At 46.6% G+C, this 17,884-nt stretch overlaps 2 protein-coding genes across 3 annotated transcripts; one reads left to right on the top strand and one right to left on the bottom strand.

Annotated features, from left to right (window-relative positions):
• Positions 1–885: 885 nt before the first annotated feature.
• Positions 886–9,631, bottom strand: LOC308457673 (3-mercaptopyruvate sulfurtransferase-like; the record flags this gene model as incomplete). Of its 2 annotated transcripts, none has more annotated exons than XM_080971774.1 (3): positions 886–1,629; positions 3,934–4,583; positions 9,285–9,631. In XM_080971774.1, the coding sequence occupies 3 exons, from the start codon at positions 9,629–9,631 to the stop codon at positions 1,331–1,333; spliced, it is 1,296 nt and encodes a 431-aa protein (XP_080827900.1). In that variant the 3' UTR covers positions 886–1,330. The 2 variants fall into 2 exon arrangements, with proteins under 2 accessions (XP_080827900.1, XP_080827901.1); XM_080971775.1 differs by lacking the exon at positions 9,285–9,631 and adding an exon at positions 7,882–8,600.
• A 20-nt stretch (positions 9,632–9,651) lies between these two features.
• On the top strand, positions 9,652–16,774 carry LOC308457692 (thiosulfate sulfurtransferase-like; the record flags this gene model as incomplete). Its single annotated transcript, XM_080971816.1, has 2 exons — positions 9,652–10,249; positions 16,278–16,774. 2 exons carry the CDS (start codon positions 9,652–9,654, stop codon positions 16,574–16,576), a joined length of 897 nt encoding a protein of 298 aa, XP_080827942.1. The 3' UTR covers positions 16,577–16,774.
• Positions 16,775–17,884: the final 1,110 nt, after the last annotated feature.

The raw sequence follows: 17,884 nt of genomic DNA, 5'->3' as shown, positions 1-17,884 counted from the left end.
TTTATGATTAATAAATCTGTAGTTGTAGTATGCTTCCACAAGCCTCACGCCTATTCTGTGTGCGCAGTTCAGTCTGCTGATAGTGTGCCCTGGCTGTGAAGCCCAGGTCACTGATTTATGTCGGAGCAGAGGTGATGGTCTTTGCAGCGGGACGGCTGGAAGGAGACGGCCCAGCTGGGGCTAGCCAGCTGGCCTCCTGGCCCTCTCCATGCCGACACCAGCATCCCTGAACTTTGTGTCCAACCTAACTCCGCGTTTGAGCCAGAACCCCACTCCCCAACTGAGACTGTTGCCTTGGGCAGACCAAACGTACACCACTTTTTAAAGTGAAGGAATTTGTGGCTTTGGCATGCTTACCTGTAATTATTCATCAAAAACTAGGAACTTGACTTTTAATGATCATCTCCAGATAAATAACAGCAAGCTACCTGAAACATACAGGGTTTTCCCTCACCATAAGATGCTCCTGCCCTTCTATAACACCTTCCATGGACGATTAAGAACCACCGTCCCACCTTGGCCACAGAAAGATCTAAGACAGGCATAGGCAAACTCACACCCCCCCCGATGTTTTGGGACTACAACTCCCATGATCCCTAGCTAACAGAACCAGTGGTCGGGGTGATGGGAATTGTAGTTCCAAAACATCTGGAGGGCCGAGTTTGCCTATGCCTGATTTAAGAGCTCTGTGTAGCCAGGAAGCTTGTGCATTTCCCCGGGTACAGCTTCATTCAATGGGTGGCGATGCCCTTCCGATATTTATGCTGCTGTGGTCAAGTGCAGAACTGTGTTAACTCAAGTTGTGATCTACAACATATGGTGAACTGAACAAAATGCTTTAGAAGCCGCTACATCAGGACAAACAAACACACTGAACAATTAAAGTACCTTAAGATGCTTTTAATTAAAAAAAAAAAAATCAGAATTCACTTTTTTTTAAAAAGTAAACCAGATTTCAATTCACAAGGGGGAAACGATTGGTACTGTGTAGTCAGATGAGATAATTTGCCACGGTCAAAGTGCTAACTTGATTCCGTACGTAACCCTTTCCTGTGGTTTGGCCCATGTGACTGGACTTCCACAACTCCTTTGTGCAACCTGAAACCCTTATTTTGCCATACCATGATCAGTGCATTCTTCCACCCAGACAAGCAGCAGTGAACAAAGGACATCATTCATGCCCAACAAAGGGACAGCAGAACCCCATATTTGCTGTTGAAATGCTTCACGCATTGGCGAGAACATCTTAAGACAGAATTTTTGAAGGCCAGGCCCTTCCCTTGTACAAGGCAAAGTTTCTGCCCCTTGTTGAGGCGAGAGGCCCAAAAACTCACAGGCTCTTCCCCTTCCCTTCTGAGATGATGTGCTCAGGCCGTGCCCGCATGAACCATTCCACCCAAGCGCCATCATAAATGGCCACGTCAGCCTTGCCACACAGATAAGCCCCCAGAGCCACGTGGCAGGCTGTGACCCCAGAACCACAAGTGGCCACCAGGGGCTTGGAGAGATCCACTTTCTTCTCCTGAAACAAGCGGCGGATGTCCTCTGGACTCTTCTCCAGGCCAGACTCGGTCAGGAAGTCAGTGAAAGGGATGTTCACCGAGCCAGGGATGTGACCAGGTTCAATTCCTGGAGAAAGTTAAAACAAAATAAAAAGTATAAAAAACTGTTATACCAACTGCTTAGGACACACACACACACACTCAAGAAGCAGATTTACAATGTTCATTTTCTTCTTCCTTGCAGTTCAAATCGCCTTCATTTAAATCAGGCACCCCCAAACTCGGCCCTCCGAATGTTTTGGGACTACAACTCCCATCATCCCTGACCACTGGTCCTATTAGCTAGGGATGATGGGAGTTGTAGTCCCAAAACATTCGGAGGGCCGAGTTTGGGGGTGCCTGATTTAAATCAATCCATGTGAGCAACCGTGTGTGAGCATCCTCTGTGGAACTTGGCCTATATATAAGCAGGATCTCACCTATGACAGTGAGACACAGCTGCAAACTTGCACCTGCTTGATCACTGAGCTAGCAAGTGGGGAGGAAACCCTTTAAGCCTAAAGTGTGTTCCAGGAATCATTGTGCACTTGAGAAAACAATTTTGTTTTTTTACAGTATCCCCAGCAAAGATCTTAACTGTGCATCGGGCACAGTAAGGTAAATCTTTCTGCACTGAGAGTCTGCAGTCCTCCAGATGTTGTTGGATTCCAACTCCCTTCAGCCCTGGTCAGCATGGCCAATGGTCAGGGATGGTGGGAATTTTAACCCAATGATATCTGGAAGGCACCAAGTTCTCCAGTACAACCCTACAGACCTCATCCATTGAATACATGTGACTTGAAGAAGAAAAAACGCCCCTAGAACTCCAGAACCAAGACATTGCACTCATGTCTATCAAGCGGTTGACCAGGCCTTGTATGAAAGGTTCTTAGGGATGGGAAAGGTGTCCCTTCAGATGCTGCTGGACTTAAGCTCCTTATGGCTGTGTTTCAGGATGGGGAGAGAAGTCAGGGATGCTGCACACAGCAGGTTGCCCAGTGATGGGCAAATTCCAGGGGGAGACTCCACAGGGAATTACCCCTTGGATGTCTCCTCTTCTGGGATGTCATTGGGGGCCAAGGACCACACCCACAGAACAGTGGCTGATAGATGACAGAAGGACCTTGAAGTGAGAGGTAGGGAGGCACTCCCAGGTGAGAGCTGGGAGGGTCCGCCATTTTCTGTGGGCTGCCAGGATGGAGAGCTACTTTGACTAGAGAGAAGATTCTGAATTTGTGCAACATTTTTGTTATCTTAGATACCCTGTGGCTGATTTTCTCCTCCCGTGCTGTTGCGAGAATCTGTATTTCATGAGAAACCGTATTCTGTGATGGATTTCATATCAACTGTATTTACATAACTGTTCCAATTTTTATATTGCACAGATACTATCTTAACGCCCTGACATTTGTGTTGTCTGTTGCAAAGCACCACATGGTGTTTTGATGAAGGGGGTGGTGGTGGTATATAAATGTAATAAATAATAAGAATGGTTCCAGCCAGCATTGCCAGTGGTCAGGGATGATGGGATTTTGTAGTAGAGCCTATAAGACAGAGTTGTTCCGCCTGGCCTTTGGCTTGGAATCAATTTGATTCCTTCCCCCTCTTTCTTTTTTTCCTTTCTCCTTCTGTGTTGGAACTCCTATTTGGGGACTTCCCCGGCTTTTTTCTGGCCCATGTAGGACTAGTCTGGATAGTTAGCCTTGGTGAAGACTTGACGTTTTTATCCCCAAAAAAGTTTTTGCTTGAGTTCCACTGAAATGAGGCTGCATTTTAATGTTTTAATGTTGTATTTTAGTTTTGTTTTTTAAGCTGTATTCTAATCAATTGTTTTTATATTTGGTGTTAGCCGCACTGAGCCCAGTCTTGGCTGGGGAGGGCAGAGTAGACCGTATTTTTCGCTCTATAGGACGCACCCGACCATAGGACGCACCTTGTTTTAGAGGGGGAGAACAAGAAAAAAAAATTCTCTCCCTCTCTGCGCAGCGCCTCTTCAGCAAAGCAAAACCAGGAGAGCAAGAGGGATCGGTGCGCACCGACCCCTCTCGCTCTCCAGGCTTCAGCAAAAGCAACACAAAGCCTCTGGAGCACAGCGGGAGCGCTCCCACTGCGCTTTGGAGGCTTCACGATGCTATCGCTGAAGCCATGGAGCCTGCATTCGCTCCATAAGACGCACACACATTTCCCCTTAATTTTTGGAGGGGAAAAAGTGTGTCTTATAGAGCGAAAAATACAGTAAATAAAATTTATTATTATTATTATTATTATTATTATCCCTGATCTAGAGGCTTCATATCCTGCACTGGTGCCTCTCCCTTGCTTTTTTCCTTCTCAGTCGCTGAGCTAAAGAAAGCCAACTCTTCTACCCTCAAGGCCTAAAGAGACGTGTTACCTTCCCGGGGTTCTGCCTCCGTCCCAGTGAACCTCCCGGCTGACCGAGCATCCACCACCTGGAAGCATTGGGCCTCAATGTTCTCCTTAACATCCTCGTGGGCTTTGACTAGTGATCTGTCCAGAGAGGCATGGAATTCCGCAGGGACAGGGCGACTCTTCCCAGAGCTGACAGGGTGCCCCTCGCGCAGCCAGTTCTTCAGCCCGCCATCTAGGACGGAAACGGCGTCATGCCCAAAGGCCCGGAACATCCACCAGACGCGAGGGGCAGAGAAAGAGCCCTGGTCACTTGCATCGTAGACCACGACATGGGAGTCGCTGCCAACCCCCAGTTTGCTCACGTACTCTGCAAAAGCAGCCGGGCCGGGGAGCATGTGGTCGTATGGAGAAGTGCGGTCGCTGCACTGGTCAATGTCGAAGAAAGATGCTCCAGGGATGTGGCGCTCCTCAAACTCGCTCCGGGGGTTGCGCTTCATTTTGGGGAGGTACCAGGAGGCGTCCAGGAGCCGCACAGCCAGCCCAGCTTGAGGGGTCTTGATGGCTTCCGAGACCCATTTGGCCGACACCAGAGCCCGGTAGAGAAGCTGAGACATGGTGCTCAAGTCCTGTTTGGGTTCAGGAGGTATCTGGGACTCTGCTGGACTGTCCACACTATGGTGAAAGAAGATGATGCAACAAACGTCATCCCCACAAGAATAGGAAGGAGTTCACCTGCCGTGATGCAGAGAAGGGGTGGGGAAGCTCCAGTTCATGAGCCAATCTTGGCCCAAGTGAAGTTCCAATTTGGCCCACAAAGCCATTTTCCTCCAAATCTTGCCCACCTGTCCATCAGTTCTGGGTGATGTCAGCTGATCAGTAGGGTGTCAATGCTTCTGGGTGCTGCTTTGCCAGCATGTTCCCAACAGGAGAAGCAGATCCCTGCAGAGGGCAGAACTGAACCCACCACTTGATTTCAATCCTGCTGGGTGCTGCTTCTGTGGAGAACATGTTGGCAAAACAGATGTCTGCCACACTTCCATGGGTCAACTTTGACAGGTGGGTGGGACTGCCCACCTATCAGTCACCTGATGTTATCATGACACCAGATGATTGACAGGTGCACGGCCCACCCACCTATCAAAGTTGGGTCCGTGGGGTGGGTGGAGATAGAAGAACTGGCCCATTGGGCCTAAAAGTTCCCCAATCTCAATGTAGACAAATAGAAAGACAAATTTAGCCTATTATGTGGTTGAGTTAGATGCCGTGTTCTTGATCCAACAAACTTGCCAACTTGTAGAAAGCAACAAAAATGGCAAGGGGGTGAATGAGTTTGTGTGCATACTGTCTTGCGTGTTTACCAGAATCAGAGAGCTATTGTTTCTTTCGTAAATTAAATATGGGTAGAAGCTTATGCTAGATTGGAGACCTGAAAGGACTCTCTCTCAAATCATGAGAACATTTCCCTGTTTAGCTGCAGGGAGCAAATAAAGATTCAGGACCACTACAACAGTCTTCAGTTACCTGCTCAGTCTAAAATGTTGTCTCAAAGAATTAGGTGAACTGCTGTCTGCAAGATATGCTGGGAGAGGGAAGTCAATAAGAATTAAGTTCAAGGAGAAAGGGAGCAGATTTAGGTTGGCTGGTAAGGGAAAGCTGAACACCGTCTTTGATATAAAAGAGCACGCAGCCCAGGGAAAACATATCCATCTTCTCCTCCGGAAGTTTTTTATACAGAAGACAGAAAGACTATTTGTCAGAGGTGAATGAGTATGTGTGTTTCACACTTCTACTCTTAGTGTGTGCAACTTACATTGGTGCTGTAAACATTGTCACTTGTGGTAATGTTCACAGCAGTAGACACTCACTGACCTACTTCCTATTTGTTTATTAAGTTTTTAGGAACCATGAATGGTCTCACACTCCGTGTTGCTATCAGAGAACAAACCATGTTGAGTCAACACAGCAAGCTGTAAGCTTTAAACAGAAGTTTAAGTGGCCATGTGACCGCACACATATGCACACCCTTCCTGATGCTCGGAAACAAATCTCCGTACAATCTTCCCCATTAAAAGCCAATTTTCTGACTCAGGACAGCCAGGTTTTCCCACGGCACAACTTGCTAATAACCAATGCATAACTTGAGACACAGCTCAGAAGGGTTTAGTCATTGAACCAACTTCAAATACCAGGGCTCACATCTGGCACATGTGAATCGATTTTTTCAAAAAACAGTAATTGCAGTGCCTTCCGTCATTGCAGAAAAGCCACATTTGGTCCCAGTATAAATTAATATATATTTTTTATGAAGGCACTATTGATTTAAAGATGTTTGTGTTAAGCTGCTGTGCAGTTTTTTGAGCGGCATCACACACATAGGTGGAAAGATGTCTATAGTCCGCTGCTATAGTATGTCTATAGTCTGCTGCTAACACCTGCAAGTTTTAGAAATTCTTATGTATGTGGTTTTTTATATATATATATATATATATATATATATATATATATCAATTTATGAAATCAAATTTGTGTATGTCTTTTTTTATAACTACTGCCTAAATTGAGAGGGCATGGTTTTTTTTAATGGATTCATCTAATTGATTATATTTTTGCAGCCCTGAGCTCAACTCTAATCAGACTAGCAATCCCATCTCCCATAATTCCTAGCTCTGTGGAAACTGACTAATTATAGCTGTCAGCACAAATGCACTCTGCACTTGCTCAGAGCCGCATGCTCTGTGGCTGACCACTGACAGTTGTATAAGAGAATGAGCTGCATGAGATTTTGCAGAATTAGAGGTAAGAGTATGTGGGCAGGGGCGGGGGCAGGTCTGACTTCCGAAAGAGCCCCAGCTCCTCTTTTTGCAGACATGAAAACTTCTGACTTCCAGGAGACAAGGAAGTGATAAGACAGTAACTGCCCTCTGACTTTAACAGTTTGCTTTTATTTCTGCCCCACCTTTCTTTCAAGCAGCTTAGAAAAGACCGCAAATGAGATGAGTGTGTGTGTGCCCAGGCACAACAGGTGAGAGGAAGTGTAAATGTGAGTTTTCCCCATCTCTTGGGGAAGCTGAATGTTGGAAGACTCAGGACAGGCAAAATAAAGCACTTCTTTACACAAACATATTCCACCCGCAGGATGACTACCTACTTGGGTCCAGCTTTAAAAGTCAATGGAAGAGAAGCTCACACAGGCTGTTTTCTACATAGACAGCCAAGGGCAACAGGCCTCTGAGGACCAGTTGTTGGAAATCCACATAGGGAAAGCACTGCTTGCACTGAGGTTCTGCTTTCAGGCTTTCCACAGAAGCATCCGAGAACAGGCTGCCGGGCTGTGGGCCTTGATTTGGCCTGATCCAGCAGAGCTCTTTATGCAGCAGAAACAGTTCTTCTATTTGACACTGGACAACAATCCTATGAGGCTGGGTAGGCTGAAAGTCATGCGCCTGGCCCAAGGTCACCCTTAAAGAGCTGCAAAATAGTGCTGGTGATGTCAGCTGGGATACCTCAGTAGGTAGCATAGAAGCCAACTCCTAGGGTTGATGGGCGGTGCCATTCAAATAGTGTGCATCATGTGCCTCGTGTCATGTGATTGTTGATGTGGGGCGGGGCTTACCTGGTGTGTGCCCCCCCCCAATATTTTATTCAAATTGGCATCTCTGGTAGGGAAAGCATGAGACTCTTAAGCTCAGGGTTGTGGGTTCGAGTCCCACGTTGGGAAAATGAGTCCTGCATTGCAAGGGGTTGGACTAGATGACCGTCGTGGTCCCATTCCAACTCTACAAATCTACGATCTCCTCGGATCGAGCGCCCACGTTTCCCGTCTCTTCCTGAGCAGGCGAAATGCTTGCAGAATCCGACGGTCTCCCGAGCACATGGTGCGGGCCTCCCCTCTCTGCAAAAGCCTTTACGGCTTCACGCCCCATTCAGCCACCCACCCCCGACAGGATCCGCCTCCCCCCGACCAAGGTACCTCTTCGTCCTTCCGCCAGATCCCGCCGAGGGCGATCGCGCTCGCTCCGAGGGCCCCCACACCGCTACCGCCCGCCGGGGCTGCCTCCTTCCCCGTCCATTAGGCCGTTACGTGCATTTTGGGTGGAGACAAGGGCCACGTCCCACTTTGCCAACCAGTAGCAGAAAGGAGTTTGCCGGGGCAAACCAAGTCGGGGCACGGAAGGAGGGGAAACCGGCGCGACGTCTCCGGCCCCAATGAGCAGACCGGGTCCCCTTCGGGACCGAACCGCGGAGGCGGCCTTGCTTTCCTTCCCTGGCAAAGAGAGGAGGGAGACTGGGCGAAGTGCGAAGCCCTCGGCAGCCTCTTTCGGCTCTAGAGCAGGCTCCGCGCTCCCCCCGCCGGCTCCCTGCAGCAACAGGCCGCTGAACCGAAAAGAAAGAGGCGTGTATATGTTTTTGGGGGGTGCCCCAAGTTTCTTAAAGCGCGGCCAAGGGGGGTAAGCAGCATGCAGGGAGTGTTCCCAGCCGTGCATTGGCCTGGGATCTTCCAGCTAGTTTTACACCACAGGGATCAAAGTCTCCTGTCTCCCCATCGAACCCCTTTTCCTGAAAGCAGACAAAGCGGCGTTTGTGGAAATTGCAGCTGACCCAATAACGGGGAGTAATCCCTGCTACCTCGCTCTCATTGGCAAGGGCAGGAGGAAGGAGGAACACTTGGAAGGCGGAGGGATAGGCCGTGCGAAGCAACAAAGATAGTTATTAGTCACTTCTGCTTGTTAAAGGTCCTGGGCGCGTGGATTTCGTTCACATGCTTCCTTTGTAAACTTGGGCGAGTTTTGCAGCGTTACTGTGTGCTGCTGTAAACAACACCCTGTTCTTAAAAGGAATCGGGGTTCTCACAAGCTCTGAACTGCATGGAACCCGGCTGTCTTATATATGCTTTCCTGGAAGTAAAGTCCCCCCTTGCGTTTCATAGGGCTGACTCCCTAGTAAGTGGGCTTTAGGGCTGCGGCGTTAATATTATTTCAGACCTCCCGATATTTCCTCTGGATTAGAGCCAAGAGACACTCAACAGCGTCTGCTATTTTTAATTTTTTGCTCTGCCTCTCACTTCTGGGTTAATTCTCAAATTCGTTAGGAACAACTATATACACACCAAAGGCCTGTCCTGCATAGGCAGCAAAAATTTCCAGTGGGCTGCCTGCCTGTGAACCTGTAACAGATCTGGGTAGAGTTCTGAACAGCTGGAGGGTGTTTCAGATCCATAGCCTGAGTTCTCTCTCAACTTTTCCTCTTTGCCCTTTGCGACCCCACATTCTCAGCCTTCTTGGGAAGCTAACTGGTAAGTTTCCCCTTTCAGGTTAGCCCTTTGCCCCACTGCCAGTTCAGCCAATCACACCACACTCTTGCACCCTCACTTACTGTAGCACTTCAAACATATTTTTTTCTGGTTGCAGCACGCCCCGTAACAGCTGGTGTAGAAAGGAACTGGGAGAGATTTTTTGTTCTCTGCTAGGACTTGATCGAGGTACTTGGAAACAGACTAAACGTTTAGGGAGAAAAGGTCTTTTGGGATTGGCAGCTGTTGTGGGGGAGGGCCTGTGTTCACTCAAAGGACGGGTCTGCATACAAATGGACATAGTTCGTCCTGGTTTCTCCGCCCCTTGCTCCTTTATTGGTGGGGAACCAGACACCAGAGCTTGTGAGTTTGAGACCCTCCCCTTTCTCCTGCATATTCCTTTCTGCTTGCGAGTTCTGTCTTCATCCATCCAAAAGCACCTTAGCTGACATGGTGCAACAAGTGCTGTATAGAGCTCTGGTCTCCACCAAATGGCTAGCAGAAGCTGTGCGGGCCAATAAGATTGGGCCTGAGCTGCGGGTGCTGGACGCCTCCTGGTATGAACCCGGTGGCAAGAGAGATGCCCAGAAAGAATTCAGGGAGCGGCACATCCCCGGAGCCTCCTTTTTCGACATCGAGGAATGCAAAGACAAGTCATCCCCTTACGAGGTCATGCTTCCCAGCGAGAAGCACTTTGCGGACTACGTCGGCCGCCTGGGCATCAGCAACCAGACCCACGTCGTGGTGTACGATGGAGACAACCTGGGCACTTTCTACGCACCGCGGGCCTGGTGGATGTTCCGTGTCTTTGGGCACCGAACTGTCTCCGTGCTGAATGGGGGGTTCAAGAACTGGGTGAAAGAAGGGCACCCCGTGACATCAGAGAGCACCAGACCAGAGCCGGCCGTTTTTAAAGCCAGCCTGAACAGATCGCTCCTGAAGACCTATGAGGATATGCTGGAGAACCTGGAATCCAAGCGGTTCCAAGTGGTGGATTCCAGATCTGAAGGGAGATATCGGGGAACAGAACCTGAGCCAGGGACACAAGGTAGGAACGGTATCTGGAACCACCTTCAGCTGCAAAGGAGTGTTTTCTGGCATTCATTCTGATGTGACCCTCTCTCCACACTCACTTCCCACTAATGTAGATCCATTCCTTTAGCCCCCTTGGGCTACAATCCTGTGCGTGCATGCATGCATAAAAGCAAAAACAAGGTGGGATATTTATGAGTAAACCTGCACAGGGCCGAGGTGGGTGTCTAATAGGGAGTCCATATTGGCAGAACCTTATATCCTTCAAAGTCTGGACACAATTAGACTTAGGATTCCCCACCAACCATCTATTAGAAGAGTGGAATGACCGGAAAATAGCCCATTGACAGATCTTTAGTTCTGATTCCCTCTCCTCCCCCTATATATGGCAAAAGCAGTTAGTTATATTGACTATGGATAGCCAGAAAAGCAGCAGATGAACTTATCTTTTGTGCTCTGGGTCTATTTCCAACAATCTCTATTGGTAACAGCTGTACTCTTGACATTTATGTTTGCCACCGACAGTTTCCAAGAATTTTGTGAGTATAGAATGGGGAGGGGGAGCACCACAATCTCCTTGGAGGAAAGTGAGGCATGAATGTAATAAGAAGCATGTTAAGTTAAAACAGGTTCTCCGGTAACTTGATGATTCTGCAGCTCTTTCAAGAAATGCGGCTCTTCCTTATATATTTCAGAGAACCAGCTTGACTAGTATTTGCCTCTTAATTGTCCAAAAACCAGCCTGTTCAAACAAAAAGTCTGAAATGACTGCCTCACATTCTTGTATACTCTTCCCCCTCCCTGGCAATGCATGGGAGACTGCTGAGCTGTTACTTTTGATCAGCCTGGACAAAGGGCAAAAGCCAAAAGGGTGGGAGTGGCAGAAAGTTGTGTTCATCTGTGCATATGTCAGAGAGGAATGGCAGCCTCATGGTACAGAATCCTGAGATAAACACCAAGTTAACCAAGGTTGCCATGCCCAGCCACTCCAGCATTGTATCCCCAGCAGAAAAAAATATAGGACTGCTCTCTCCGCTCTTAACACGTTTTCCTACGGAGGAAACACTTCCGTGTAAGAAAAAATATATATCAAAAGCACCAATAAAAAAGATAAGAGAGTATTTAAATTGTAGGTTGGTGATATAGATAAGAGAATTTGCATTCATTCCTCTAATCTACTCAGTGATGGCCAGTTTCTTTAGATTTTCCCTCCCTTTTATTTATGCACTGTGTAATATCTTGCATTTGTACTGGCACTGCTCAGATCCACCTACCATTTTGAATCGTCTACAATGCCCCAGGACATTTTCATTTAAAAGTGTGGGCATGCAGCACACAGCAGCCCATCCTTAAGTAAAACCAAGATGTGGGAATGACTGGGGGGGGGGGCTAACTGAGTAAGAGGATCAGCACTGGTGGGCCCTCCTAGATTCTGGGGCCTTGGTGGCTGTCCAGGAATTTCAGGTGGTGACCCTAGCCCTGGTTTGTTTTGTTGAGTGATAACTAAGTCCTTCTGCCCAGCCTGTGATTACACACAATATACCTAGTTCACAAGGCTTATATTAGTTTCATGCTAGATGGTTTTTCTCAAATAATCTTCAGCATTGTGGTTGTCCTTTGAATTCAGATGAATATGCATGTGGCGATTTAGCTGTAGGTACATGTGTTTTGTGCTCCTTATGGGGCAGTTTGTCAAAGCTTTGGTTGCCACCCTGAAGTCAGCAATCACCTGTGGCTCCTAGAAGCTGTCAGCATGCGACAGCAGCCACACCCTGAGAAATGGCTTCCACTGGCCGGCTAAACCAAGTGAGAGTAGCCAATGGATCCCAATCCCTCGGTGAGTTCGGGACTTCCCCTGCATGCGAAGACAGGCTCCAGCAGATTGAACGGACAAGACCAGTAGTGGGTCCAACGGTCAAGAAGTTGGTTTTTGCATGTTCTGTAGAGGGAAGTGAGGGGCAGATGGGGCTCATCAACCTGGGGAAGGTAGCTTCTCAAGGAGAAGGAAAACTCTCATCCTAGACCTCTGCTGCCTTGTGGGACATCTGCAGGAGAAGAAAAGGCTAAGGAGCAAACCCTACACAAATCCAGAGTGGAGTCCCTAAGATGGTTGGATGGGGCCTTGTACACCTCCTTCCGGCAACTCCTGCAGCCAAGTTGGTGTCAAATGTATTGTTCTGCTTTCTTTTGGACCACATCAATGAAGGCAGCCCAGGACCTCCATATACACTGTCCAGGCTTGTGCCCCAGGGAGGTCACTTTGGTGCTGCAATTGCAGCAGTTTGACTTCACCCCCAGAGGCACACTCCATTGTCTTTCAAGACAGACGGATGCCAGCAGCATGTGGTAAACTACATAGGCATGGATGTGTGACAAGTTGCATGTGGGGTTGGAGGTTCATGCTTCAGAGAGCATGCTTCAGAGAGCCGTGTGTACATAAATACCTATAAAACGTCACATGGCTATGTTCACACAGCTATTATCTTTCTTCGAAACAATTAAGGGTCAGTTTGCAAGTTTTACTCTGGCAGCTCACTATCTGCTTGCTAAAGCCCTTTTATATACTAACTGCAGCTGCATGACCTGAAAAAAGCAACATTTTGGATAGGAGTAGCCTCTGTGGGAGACAAGTGCACATTTTTTTTAGCTTTCTGAGTCCCAGTCCTTCACTGTAGGAAGTTCTTATCCCACACAGGTTTCTTGCAACTTGTATGAAGGACATTTAGTAAAGATAGGAGCCCCAGATTCTTTCTGCATACTTTTCACTTACACCAGGTCAAATGGGAGCAACCTTCCAGGGGCCACATGTTGGTGGTGGGCCAGAGACAAGGTGCGCAGGGCGATGGATGTAACTCTTCCGTTTGTACAGTAAGCTACATTTTGGCCACCTGACACCTTTCAGTCAAGCAAAAGCACTTGAGAAGGGCATGGAGCAGAGCTAGCCAAGGTTATGGTCTGGGCAGGGGGCATGGCCAATGGAGAGCCCCAGGGACCTAACTTTTATGTGATACTACTGAGAAAGTAAACATTGAGGATCTGTTTACTATTATATTCTGTAGCTTTTCTGGTTTTCTTCAAAGCTTGGGCAGATGGAGTAGCGGGAAGCTATTGGATGTGCTATGATATCAAAACACAGTAGTCAAAAGGGAAGGATGGGGGGGGTATTAAAAAGTCAGTTCTTTTTTTTTTTAGCTCTTTAATGTTGAGATAATGTCCAGGGGAAGCCATGAGCTCCAGAGCCAATTCCTGTGGAGCACAGAAGAGACAAATCAAGAATCAAATGAGACGAAAAATGTCCATCTGGAATTGTGGAGAGAGACCAACTGTGGCACGTTTCCAAAAGAATTGCTGCAGGTTCAGCATTCCATTCGCTCCTCTTTGTGTACAGTGGGTGTGCACGAGCTATGTGTGTTTGTGCTTATGTGTGTGCACATGGACAGAAATGCAGTGGTGCTATCAGGGGCAGGTGGGGGGAAGGGCAGAAATCCAGGGACCAGCTCAGCAGGAGGGCCCCCAAATACAGTAGATCTGGCCTACCACATTACAATGTAAAGCAAGCTTCCTCAACCTCAGCCCTCCAGATGTTTTGAGACTACAATTCCCATCATCCCTGACCACTGGTCCTGCTAGCTAGGGATCATGGGAGTTGTAGGCCAAAAACATCTGGAGGGCCGAGGTTGAGGAAGCCTGATCTAAAGAGTAGGATCCCCACAAGACCATTACAATCAGAGTCAAAAGTGGGGCTAATTACTAAACTACTCCACTTTGTGTGTGTGTTTTACTGGGTGGAGGGGAGCCAAGCATGCCATAGGTAAAGGTAAAGGGATCCCTGACCATTAGGTCCAGTCGTGGCTGACTCTGGGGTTGCGGCGCTCATCTCGCTTTATTGGCCGAGGGAGCCGGCGTACAGCTTCTGGGTCATGTGGCCAGCATGACTAAGCCGCTTCTGCTGAACCAGAGCAGCACACGGAAACACCATTTACCTTCCCGCTGGAGCGGTACCTATTTATCTACTTGTATTTTGAGGTGCTTTTGAACTGCTAGGTTGGCAGGAGCAAGGACCGAGCCACAGGAGCTCACCCCGTCGCAGGGATTCGAACTGTCGACCTTCTGATCGGCAATTCCTAGGCTCTCTGGTTTAACCCACAGCGCCATAGTTTATTGCAACTTCACATTATGGTGCTACCTGAGTGTAAGCAGATGCTAAAATGCTGTCCCATTGCAAGACACTTGACCAACACTGACAACACAAAGCCCTGACCCATGAGATTTAAACTTTCTCAAAAGGGGGGGAGAGGAGATTCAGATGAACAGCTGTGGCAAGGAAGCCTGGATTGGGCTGAATGTTTTGATTACTTGGTTAAATGTCCTGAGCTGACCTGCCAAACACAGTTCACCCCAAGCTGTGTATTTTGTGCGACTTGTCTCATGGCTCTGGTAGGCCCAGACAGGCAGCAAAGCCAATAAGCTTGATCAATGGTGGTTGACATTCTTGGCTGATGGGGTTTGCTTCATTTGGTGGGACATGATACATGGTTTCCAAATGTGTCCTCTACCTGCAGAGACTTTTAATATGCTACAGAGGAATCCCTCCTTTTCAATATGAGTCAATCAAGGGAATTTGCTTTCTCTATCAACCACCATCCTCACATGTGCTCAGTATATGCATGTTATTTAAGGCAAATTTGAGAAGTATAATTCTACCCAAACAGCAAGATTGTGGCTTATCACCTCAGTGGAAGCACCTGTAAATGGCCTGTGAGCTAGTTGGTAATTAGGTTGCCTAGAATATTTCAAATAAATTATCCATCATACATATAAAAATACACAAAATCAGCAGACCGCCCTAGTGGTTTCTTCAGATTTTTCATATGAACTCATCCTAAATCTGTGGCAATTGGGCAGTCATCCCAGCCAGAGTTTAGTGAAGCTTAGCCTACAAACATTTATGTTACTGGATATTTCACACAACAATTAAGACATTGCATTTGATCATGTGCGGAGTGCCTGTTCCTTACCATCAGGTAATCAAAACCAGCCATGACATTTCTGGAATTTGTGAGACAGTGAGCACTTCCAGTACAGCTGGAGTGTTGCAAACCCAAACTCTGAACTCTGAATATCCTTTCTTTTAAATTATTTCCATACTATCAAAATTTGCATACCTGTGGTTTCCATTCTAAATATAGATATGAGAAAAACACTTTTCTCATACTCAGAATGTCTAGTGTTATCAATTTGTCCTGTCCATGATATTATCATTACTATTATTACTATTATTACTATTTATTGAATTTTTTAGTCCATTTATTTTGCCCAGGGCAACCTAAAGCAACCCAAAGTAGCTTATGTTGATTCAAGTACTGATTAAAGAAAAGTACAATTTTGCAATGTTGCTTGAGAATTACATTGCAAAATTCAGAGAAGTGCAAAAACCAAAGAGTAACAACGTTCCAATTCGCATATTAGTCTAGGAAGTGCAGATCAGGCTGATTCACTTAGACCAAACAAAATAATTTAAGATCCTTTCTTGATCTCCCAGTTCAATTTTACTGAGTCAGTGTTGTTTGTGAATATTTCTGGCTAAATACCTTGATTCATCACTTAATGCAAGTTTTGTAGATGTGTCCCAGATTATAACTGTTTTGTATCAGAAGTAGTTTATACCAGCCAGATGGGCGGGATATAAATAATAAATTGTTGTTTGTTGTTGTTTGTTGTTGTTATTTGATCTTTAAACTGAATTCATTTTACATAATTTAATTTAATTTACATCATCATCAAAATTTGATCTTTAAACTGAATTTATTTTACATAATTGCAGGTAGCTTCCTTCCTTCCTTCCTTCCTTCCTTCCTTCCTTCCTTCCTTCCTTCCTTCCAGAATTGCCTTTTTAAACCCTTTCTGTCAGCATATTCTCTAACCTTTTCCTGAGATACTTTGCCTCCATAGTTTTTTGAAGCATCAACTTTAAGATGTCTGCATTGGTTTATTTTGCCACCATATCTAAATGGAGGCTCTTTTCTCTCTTCCTTCTATTCTAGGGCTTGAACCAGGCCACATCCCCCAAACTCTGAACATGCCTTTTTTCAATTTCTTGACTGAAGAAGGATTTGAGAAGAGCACGGAAGAGATCCGGAGCATGTTCCAGGAGAAGAAAGTGGATCTCTCAAAGCCTCTGATTGCCACATGCCGCAAGGGGGTCACAGCCTGCCACATTGCCCTGGCTGCGTATCTGTGTGGCACACCAGATGTGGCCATCTACGATGGATCTTGGTCAGAGTGGTTTCGGCGTGCCCCACCAGAGCTTAAAATTTCAGAGTGGAAACGCCATAAGGCATAAGCAAAGCAGTATCAGTCTGCTGCGGTTATTCATGCACCAAGGTTTGGGTTCTTAATTATTCCTGACAACGATCAAGGGCTGGGGAAATGTGAAGTTCGTAGTCTTTTATAAATTTTTTAGTTTTCTAATTGAACGCTATGTTTTTTTCCTATTTCTTTTTTGTAATTGGTAATGGAATAAAGCAGAATCTCAGGTCAAGTGGCCTTTTACCTATGTGAATTTTTGTTATTTCTCAGTACAGTGGTACCTCGGGTTACAGATGCTTCAGGTTACAGACGCTTCAGGTTACAGACTCTGCTAACCCAGAAATAGCACCTTGGGTTAAGAACTTTGCTTCAGGATGATAACAGAGATTGTGCGGCGGCAGCAGCGGGAGGCCCCATTAGCTAAAGTGGTACCTCAGGTTAAGAACAGTTTCAGGTTAAGAACGGACCTCCAGACTGAATTACGTTCTTAACCCGAGGTACCACTGTAGTGTGCAATTGAGGAGCCAAGCTTACTTAAATAAGCCACACTGAAGGAAATTCTAAACATTAGAACCATTTACCAATAAAGACAGTCAAGGAAGGCTAACGAAATGAAAACACCTTTGGGGAATTCGAGTGCAGAATATAAGATAACAAAGCTAGCTTGCCTCACCCTAATACACACTATTAAGAGTCACAGACCCCCACCAACAAGCTTCATCCAGGCACACATATGTGGCTGTTGCAGTTCACAATCTGAATGGGGGCAGTTAGACCCAGGTCAAAGACCAGTTTTTATACTATAAGAAGAGTAGGTTTTGTACAGAAGAGGTGATTTTGCTTCAGCCAATCAGGGCCTAGGTACATATTTCGCCAGCACTAGAGAGTGTACGTGCTGGAAGAAAATGCAGCTACTCGGTGGATTTCTACACAGACCTTGATGCAATCTTGCATCAGGCAAGATGGACTAATTAAACAGGACTTTTTTTTCCCTCAGTGAAGATTGCACTGATAATCCTACATAAGACTTCGTTGTTGTTGTTTTTTTAAAAAAGCCAAAGAAATGGGGATTTCTTAACCCACGCACATGTTATTCCTATTGAATTCAACAGTGGGACTTGCTGCCAAGCATGATGCATAGGATTGCATATGTGCACTGCCTCATTTCAAGAGCTACAATAGACTTTTGTCATATATTTGAGGCAAAGAGCTGTAATCGGGTGAAGTTTTTCATCATGTGTACATGCAGTGCAATGAATATGTGCTAACCCCTTCAGATACAAAAACACGCTGTCAGGGAACTGCCATCGGCTCAGAGGTGAGAAATAGAAGGGCAGTTGTG

This window comes from Podarcis pityusensis (assembly GCF_964106645.2).
Source record: "Podarcis pityusensis genome assembly, chromosome: 10".
Taxonomy (NCBI): Eukaryota; Metazoa; Chordata; class Lepidosauria; order Squamata; family Lacertidae; genus Podarcis; species Podarcis pityusensis.
Note: the sequence above shows the minus strand (reverse complement) of the source record. Positions and strands in the feature narration are given on the sequence as shown.